Source organism: Orbicella faveolata, unplaced genomic scaffold (assembly GCF_042242905.1).
Source record: "Orbicella faveolata isolate gen_17 unplaced genomic scaffold, um_ofav_v1 contig_15, whole genome shotgun sequence".
Classification (NCBI taxonomy): Eukaryota; Metazoa; Cnidaria; class Anthozoa; order Scleractinia; family Merulinidae; genus Orbicella; species Orbicella faveolata.
In genome coordinates, this window is record NW_028301542.1 from 8,752,053 (window position 1) to 8,761,418 (window position 9,366).

General features: G+C 38.4%; 1 protein-coding gene across 4 annotated transcripts in view; it reads right to left on the reverse strand.

The window, feature by feature from the left end:
- Positions 1 to 8,760, reverse strand: part of LOC110060686 (uncharacterized) — a 29,185-nt gene extending 20,425 nt beyond the window's left edge. For 2 of the 4 annotated variants that reach the window (XM_020767474.2, XM_020767473.2), the window contains exons 1-2: positions 5,971 to 6,312; positions 1,893 to 5,850 (exon numbers count right to left, since the gene is read on the reverse strand). In XM_020767474.2, coding sequence (XP_020623133.2) covers positions 1,893 to 5,850; positions 5,971 to 6,006 — 3,994 coding nt within the window. In that variant the 5' untranslated portion in view covers positions 6,007 to 6,312. Of the gene's footprint in view, positions 1 to 1,892; positions 5,851 to 5,970; positions 6,318 to 8,125 lie in introns of those variants that run through there. The other 2 variants (XM_089288305.1, XM_089288306.1) reach the window with 2 other exon arrangements.
- Positions 8,761 to 9,366: the final 606 nt, after the last annotated feature.

Here is a 9,366-nt window from a genome sequence, read left to right on the forward strand (position 1 = left end):
AAAATTAAGTCACAAGTTGAACTGCTTAGAAACTTTTATCAGTAATACCTCATGACTAAACAAACTATCTTTGGCTATGTTACAAAAACATCAACATTGTGAATTGGGTCACAATATATTGTCAAAATACCACAGCTTGACCTTGCTCATGTGAGCTATGAAAATAAACAACATACAGCATTATTCTGGTGCATTTAATGCACAAAGAAAACGCGCAAACTTTTCACCAGCTATTCTACTCAAACAGCCTTTTTTGATAACATAAACAGTAAAAGCTAGTTTGCAAATTAATTCTTGGGTTAAAATAACATATTTTTACGCATCTCCAAACATACATTGATTACATTGTATGTTCTAGTTACATGCAAAGTAGACATTAGTATTACCACTAACCCTTTATCATTATTTTATTTCTAGCACATTAAGTCTACACTTTAAAACAAAAAAGCTAAAATGTAAGCTAAAATCATGACTATGACTTAAATATTCTAAAGTGAACAATGTTGTTCAGCATTACAGTTATGCACCACTTTGAAAAAAAGTAAGCTATTGTTCATATGACACATCTTGTTTTCCTTTTAGGACAGCCATGTGATATGCAACTGTATTCTCCATAAGATAGCATGATAATATGAACTTCTTCAGTCAGTTTAGCATCAATCAGAAAAAACAAATCTCTTACTAGTTGTTCCAGCAGACAGCCATAGCATTTCTGACAAATACATCTTACATAGCTTTACTTAAATGGAAGTACGATGGTCAGCCTTAGCAGGGTTTAGAATCAACAGCAATGAAGCCAGTAACTTTAAACCGATCACATAAATTAACTTATTATATGGCTTGCTCCGTGAGCGGGCAAGATGAATCAAATCCTTTGCGTGATTGGCTACCTGAGCGGACAAGATGGAGCTATCTTGCCCACTCAGGACTACCTGCCATGTCCCGCAAGGAAAATTTCCCTGAAAGCCATGTAATAAATCCTTTATTGACCAAGCTTGTTCGGTCAAGATGGCTGGATATTGGCCTCATTCTTTTTTTTGCGAGTTTATGGACCTCGATTCTGTCTCGGTCCATAAACATGCAAAAAATGAACTTGGCCACTATCCAGCCATCTTGACCTCACACTTGGTCAATATATCATACACTGTAATGTAATAGTTCCTTCAGTATGTAATTTATAATCTTGCTTCTTTACTTCAACATCAACCTTATAACTGTCCTCGAACTTTTTTTGTTAGCAAATTTAAAAAAATTATGACAAGTTAGCTAGTAAATCATTGTTAAGCAAATAAAAGAACTAGTCACCAATGAAATTATAAATTCAGCCATGCTCGACAAGGAAAAAACACCTAACTAAATTAGTAAATTAACCATAAGTCCAAAGAGTGATGAATGTTTAATTTCTCCTAACCAAATCAATTCACTACCAAGTTAACAGGTACCTGTCATGAGAATAAGGAATTTCATCCACTGGATGTCTAGATGTAACACCAAATCCTCATAACTGACATTAAAAGAAATGTAAGGGGTTCAGTAAGGAGAATTTATATTTCTAACTTAAACTACAATCATGGACAAAAGTCTTGGTACAAATTTGCACTTTTGGCACTTTTGCGTACATGATAGGCACGAATACAACTTCACCTGCCTAACCTCACCCCCCAACCCCCATACAATGTTGAAAACTAGTAGGTGCAATTTCAACTGATTGTCAACATTGTGTTGGGTGGGGAGGGGGGGACAGCAACCCATTTATAAAGGATATAGCAGCACTTTCTTCATACTTCAGTTCTAAAACACAGATAATCCCTTACATTACATAAGTGTCCCAAGGACTTTTGTCCACGATCGTAGTAATCTCATCCCGAATATCCAGTAATTGATGTACTTACGTTTCTTAAGGGATTTCCTTTCCTTCACAGGTTTTTGCTCAAGGTCTGCAATTGGCTGTAACTCTATGTCCTTCTCTTTTTCAAGATCTTTAACCTTCTCGATTTTCACAATTTTTTCATCCTTTGCATCTTTCTTCTGAACTCTCACAGGTTGTGCATCAGGAGTCTTTGATTCAGCTGTATATTCAGGAGCAGACTTCTTTCGTTCTCTTGATTCTGTCCCACTTTTGACAGTGTCCCCCTCTGGTGAACCAGGCAGTGTTTTTGATCGCTGTTTCCTAGACACTTTAACCTTGTCCATAGTAGATGGCCTGCGTGAAAACATGGCTTTGATTGCTGAAGAGACTGCTCCGTGCTGTGGCATATCAACATCTTCCTCAGGGCTTTTTGGCTCCTTGTCCTTATCACTTCCAAATAATGACTTCTTTCTTTTCTTTTTGCTTCCTCTTCTCCTTTTCAGAGAGTCATTTTCTGGGCTTAAATCTTGTTCTTCGTTTACCTGGTTTTCCTCATTTGTTACCTTGTCAGCTTTCTTCTCCTTCTTGGAGGAACTTCTAGCACTGGGTGAAGAAGGTGGGCTCTTCTCGTTGTTTGCAACAGATACGGGTTTCCGCTGCATGTCAAGTTTTGGCAAAGAGTCACTGCTACTGTCAGAAAATTTCTTCATCTTAACATCATCAGAAGAAGCTTTCTTGGCGAGAGAGAAAGTAATGTCTTCAAACTTTTTCATCTCAGTTGGTGATAAAACCCCTCCACAGATACTATGAGGTCGGTCTTCAAGCTTTAGAATAGGCCTTGGGGGTGTGACCTTGGCGTCGTCTTTAGAAATCAAGAACTTTGCTCTGAGTTCAGCAACAGAAGGAATTTTGACTTCAGTGTTAGTGGTCGTTTTGAGACCTTTCTCTCTGATCAGATCATTTATAATATCTGCATGCACTGATGAAGCAATTGTTTTGTATCGCGGCTTACCATTTTTCATTTTTCCTTTTTGTACATCATCAACCGAACTTCTCTTCCCAATAATGCTGATCTTTGGAATATGTTCTACTTCTCTGTGATTGTTTCTTTCAGTAGAAACCTTTCTAATTTTTTCTTCAAGTTTATTATCTGCAGTAGTAGTTCTTCCATCAACCTTATCTTGAATCACTTCAACGGTAGCATCTGACTTCAAATTTTTGCCATTTTCAGACTGTAAGGTCTGATCTTTTTGTCTGGCCTCCTTAGTCATGTTTGCTGCTGGCTGCAAACCAGCAAAGAAACGTTCCCTTTCTTCACGCCTCCTCCTCCTTCTCTCTCTCAACTTCAACACAGTATCTCTTGTTGAACCATCATTGGCATCCAAAGGCTTGACTTGCACTTTATCAGCATTAGATGCTGCTGGCTCCTTAGAGTGTGCTGATTTCTCTGTGGCATCAAGAGAACTTCCATTGTCTTTGTCAACAGAATTCACTTTACACTCAGCTCGTTTCCTTGCACGTAACTCCAACGGTGACGGCGTTTCTACTGGGCCAACATAACGAACTTTAGGTTCTTTAACAGTCTTATTAACACTATCATCTTCCTTAGACGATTGTGTTACCTTTGGAGAAACTTGTAATTTCTCATCACCTGATGTGGCTGATGTTGTGTCTGGTTTGATCGATTCAGAGGTGATTTTCAACTCAGGGACTTCTTTTTCCTGTGAAGATTTCCTCCTCGCCATTCTCTCCCTGCTTTTCCTTGACTGTGGTGTTTTGCTCTCTGATTTCTCTTCTGTAGTATTCTCATCTGCCAATGGTTCCACCACAGGAGAAGTTGATCGTGATCTTCCCTCTTCAGGTGATGTGGAATGCCTTGAGTCAGGTGACTTATCCTTTTTGGTTTGATCCCAAAATTTCAATTTACTTAGCATGGAATTCTTTCCCTTTTCAATCTGGACATCAAAAGACTGAGCTTTCTTAAAATTGCTTCTCCTTCTTTGAAGAAGTGCAGGATCTACCAATGGCTCAGGACTACGGCGACGGCCACCAAAAGTCCTTTCAGCACTAGAACTTCTTGGTAAACCTAACATCCCTGGCAAAGAAACACGTCGTTTCAGTGGTGGTCGAGAAGCTCTTGAACTTTCCGACTCTAAATCACTGGACTCTTCGCCTGATTTTGCTTCTTTATTTGTAAAGTATTTTCCAGGCACAGAAAACTTCTTCAGCAATTCAGGAGTTGTCTTTGAGTCACTGGAAAATGAGAAAAACCTACCAGGACCAGATATCTTTCTCTTTGGAGGTGTCACAGGTGGAGAATGTGAAGACGATGACGATCCCCTTCTTGTTGGTGAACCTTTGACAGAGTCTTTGACAGAATCTTTTGAGTCTTTTCTGGAAAAAAGCCCAGAACTTCTCTTCTGCAATCTGTCTTCATCATCTTCAGAATCAGTTGATTCCCGAGACTTTTTACGTGAAAAAAGGCCTGTAATCTTTCTAGCAGGCTTCACTTTGTTTTCATCTTTTACTGCAGTTGCAGATCCAGCACTAACGCTCCTTTTATGACTCTTTTTAAATTTCACACCCTCCTCCCCTCCTGAACTTTGTCGCTGGGAAGATTTCCCACTGCTATTTAACTTCTTTTCACTTGATAACTGCTTCTCTAGTTTTGCACTTTCCTTTGAACTATTTCCCTCAATCGATTCTTGCTTCTTCACTAAGTTTGGTGTTTTTCCTTTTTTGGAATCACTCCTGTTAAGAGATCCTTCATAAACGCTGGCAATCTCCCTACTTAAAAGTGAAATATTTCTTGCTGCAGAAGATTCTAGCTCGTCACCATTATCACTTGAGGCGCCCTGACTACCACTGCTGCCACTTTGTCTTCGCGAGCCACTTGTTGTACTAGCTTCACTCTTCGAGCTTGGCGAGTCTTTGCGTGGAAGACTACCAAAATACTGAACTGTGGGTGATGTCAGCGATGCTGGTTTGTCAGACTTTACCCCATGACTTCCTGCATAATGAACAGTTGGAGATGAAGTTGCTGATGTTGTTTCAACTGGGCTAAGTTTTCTGTACGAAGAAGCTCTTTGACTTTCCCCACTTTTGCCATAATCATTGTCATTAACAGAGGAAGGTGAAATAGGTCTTCTTGACACTGTTTCGAGACTCAATTTTCGACTACAAGAAGTGTGAGTTTCACTGTCACTATTAAAACCTTGTGATGAAGAAGAGCGTGTTCTCCTCACTGGCAGTGTAAAAGGAGAATCCCTTAAAGAACTACTCGAATGTTGTCTAACAGGAGGGTCACTGGGACCCCATCCACACTCAGTCTCACGCAGTGTAATACTTGATCGCTGTCTAATAGGAACTCCTCCTGGGATCCAGTTTGAGTCAGTATTAAGAGAAGATCTACCAGCATTTCTGTTTGAAATAGTTGACACATGTCTTGCTGAATATGAGGGAGTTGAATCTCTTAGAGTTGTTGATGTAGAACCGGTTTTAATGCTACCATAGGAACTTTTGCGCAGAATACTACTGCTACCAACGGGTCGGCTACTCAGAGAACTGGTGCCCAATCTGCGAGATGTTGGTTTCTTTAGATCGTCAGTTAAAGAAGAGTTTGTTGAAGTACCATAAGTCCGCAAACTTCCATATCTCAAAGATTGTGATGAAGGTGTCGTGGATGAATTTGTAGATGATGAAGAAGTTGATCTGTACCTTGTAGGGTGTGATGAATCTTTACCATTAGTAGTGTTTGATCCTGAATAATTCTTTGGAAGAGAATAGTATCTTCTTGGTAATGAAGAAGGTAGAGACTGTGAGTCTTTATATCTGTGTGACATGTTAGTATCTATTTGCTCAACTCCACAGTTACAAACCAAATCATTGTCAGTGATACTTGGGTAAGAAGCATGCTTGCTTAAACTCTCCAAATGTTCTCCAATTGAAATTGAAACACTTGTTGTAAATGTTCTTGCTGACAATGGCTTTTTCAAGTACTCCTGCAAACAAAAGGAGAAAATGCAACTCTGTTAGTTAACAAACTCACACCACTTAAATTTACCACCACTGAATAACACCGCACAACACAAACAGTACAATGGATGTGACAAGTCAATAACCTGGCTTAGTGATATCTTGAGGGTTGATGTCTTCATCGTGGCATTAAGATCAACATTAAAATGATTAGTACACTAAACTGTTAAAGTCCAACATTTTGTTGAACCCTACAACTGAAAAACCAGCTACAATCACATTTAAGCATGACATGAATTATAATATGTTCATTCTAGATCGTCGAAAATTTGAGTCAATATCGATAAAAACAACACATTCTGTCACACACAAGTGAAAACAACAGATCTGAAAGACAATAAAAGGTATGAATGCTTTTAGTCCACTGCAATGCCCACTAATTTTCCAGTTTTTGAGTAATAGAATCAACGAACAAATTGGTTATGTTACAACTGAGCTGAAATTAAAGATGCCAAAAAAACAATAAGCGTTTGTGAACGAATTGATACATTTCGTAAGGGCACCAATATCACTTTGAATACTCCAATCTGCTTTGTTCTCATTATGCAAATTTTAGTCCATTAAAATCTTAAGTTGCTAAGTGCAATTCGTGACCAAATTTGAACTGTCACATAAAACAGAATACATATCGATTTTATAGAGATATAAAAATTCAGTATCGAAAAGTCGCGAAACCGCTTATATGTACGGAATCTTGAGTGCAGTTTGTTGGAGTGTAAAAGCTAGTAAATTTGAAGTTAACATTATTCTATTCCAATACAAGATTGATTACAACCTTCTCAAATTAACCACCCATACAGCGAATCGATCACTGGAAGGTTTTGAACAGAACTACCCTGAAATTCTGTTATACAGACTGACATAAACAAAACGAACAAATTTCAGCGAGATGAATTTACATAAGGTTTTTCGCTTCATTAAAAATTGATCAATTTCTGCATGGCCTATAGCTTCAATTCAAATCAGTCAAGCGGTGAAATGATATTCATAATAGTATAAACATATGTTTTGGAAGAGAGACCTAAGCTAGCCGAGTTTCTTGAGTGAATGAGCTTCGTTAATTCCGTGTTCAAAACTAAATGTCTACGAGAACTACTTGTAGGTTTAATTTTAGCGACTTGCCTCGTGAATACAGGTCAATTGATGAAAATTAACCTAGATAAACAACTTTGTCCGTTGTGACCGAATAAAAGATTGAAATTTGCAGAAGATCGTACCTTACATACACGAAAAGCACGCACACTGAAATGGCTTTTTCAAACCGACACGCTATATACAACATTTCTTATGGAAAAAAAATATTTTCAAGCAAAAATATTTCAGGAAAGCAGTAATTTGCATTAACCCCCGACCGTCAATGTCAAGAAGCGATCAGCACACCTCCGAAAACAACAAAATCCCTCCAAACAAAAGAAAGTTGTTGTTTGGAAATGTCTTTCAATTGTTGCTTTTCCTGCAAAGCGCCAGAGCTTTACGGCATGACAAGGCCCTTTACAAACGTAAACCATATAACTCAACATGGCGCTTGCCTGGTAAATAATACTCCAAACAAATAATTGCCACATGTAAATGAAAAAAAGACTTAGTTAAAATAATACCGCATACCGTCAGTCGACCTTTTGTGATGTTTTCGTCGTTTCCTAGCAAAATTTAACACTGACTTAGCAAAACTGAATTTAAAAAAGTTCTCAACCAAAACTTTACTTTTTTCCATTAAATAATAAAACTGACCTTACGAAATAAATAATTCGGACAATGGAAAGAATTCTGTTGTATTAAGTAAATTCCTTATCTCTCCTAAAAACATAAGCGAACATTTGTAATAATTTACCGGGCGATTAATTAAAAATTTTACGCATGTAAGGAAAGGAGTTTGAAAACGCTTCTTTAAGGTATTGTTTGTGATAAAAGATTGTGTAACCTTGTGAACAAATTTGAAGACATAATATTGCCGAAAGACAGAAACCTTGCCTATTTTAATGCTCGATAAATAGATCAAATCGTGCGATGAAAATTCTAGAAAATCTCGTCAACAAACTCGGGTATCGAATGAATTTTGACGACTGGGTAGTGAAGGGAAATCTCAGAAATTGACCAGAGAAAAAACAAGTCGTTCGTCAGGAAATACCTGCTTATATAAAGAATGTATTTCAAAATGCATAGAACCTCGAAGGAAAGGAAGCCATTGTAATGGGGACAATCATTAAAACATACATTTCAGAACAGTTTGGTCTGGCTTACCTTCGATTCCTATCTGCTCACGCGACACACAGCTCACCAACTTTAGATCTCCCTGATTCTTGCAAAAATACTTTTTTCTGCAGGTAAAAATCCTTCAGAAATTTAAGGATACGCTGTATAATACAGTTAAGTTGTTCAGTACAGCACCAGAGTTTTAATTCAGTCCGGTTCCACTAACAGACAAAATCCGGCATCTTGACAGGGCCCATGCTTCACTGGCTCGTTGCCTTGTGTTTGTTCATTGTATACAGGCACTCGACGCAGCGAGGTTAATATCGCGAGACAAATTATCAAGAAAAGGCCACTCAAGCGTAAACCCTGCTCCTCAGCATGAGCAGGACATAAAATTCTATTTCACCTCACAGATTTATCGGCTTGATCTCCACAGTTAGACTCAAGCTGTTCAACGACGGATGGCGTCCATTCAGAGAAATGGCTTCGCGGTATCTCTTAACATATTCCGCGTACAAGACAAAGTTTTCAGCTCTGGGATCAACTCACAATGCATCCAGAGGGCGAAGTTAATCGCGGATTATGTCATTTGTTCCTGTCACGTCAAGAAATGGCTCGAAATATCTGCCTCTAGTTCGCAAAGGGAAAACCTTCGCGACAGACACTTCTCATGGAGCGTTGAAAATGAAACATCACTTCTGATTGGCTATCTCAGTGACAGACCATTACATCCGTATTTATGTTTTATAAGACTTGTTTTCATTGGTCGAAAATCTTGTAAACTCGGGGAAATAAAAATCCATACTTGACCCTTTTCTGCTTCGACGCCGATGAAAACCGACTTACCAAATCGTACAAACAAAACGTTCAAGAAGTTTAAAATACCAAGGGTTTTGTCTAGTGCAGTTTGTTTTATTTTTCAACAAACATGGTGAAATGACACAGTTTTTTCTCCAATTCTTGAGACTTCGCGCGAAACATGAAATACCGTAACCGGAAATGGCGCCAAAGTCTCGCACGAATTTGGTTTCCTGAATTCGGTGAAACAACATCGGTATAAATAAGTTGTCAATTTTAAAATAAGCACGTATAAGAAAAGTCAGGGGTTTTAATCAGGAAAGACAACAATGACGGCATAATTTTTCTCTCACAAGCACGTACAAACTATGACGAAACTTCCGGTCCTTCCAAACTACTTTTCGATCCGCGTAAAGCACTTTTTGCAGGGGCACCCAACGACCGTTTTCTCTCTAATGCTGTTAGATGCTGTTTTAGGCTAACTGGAGTAC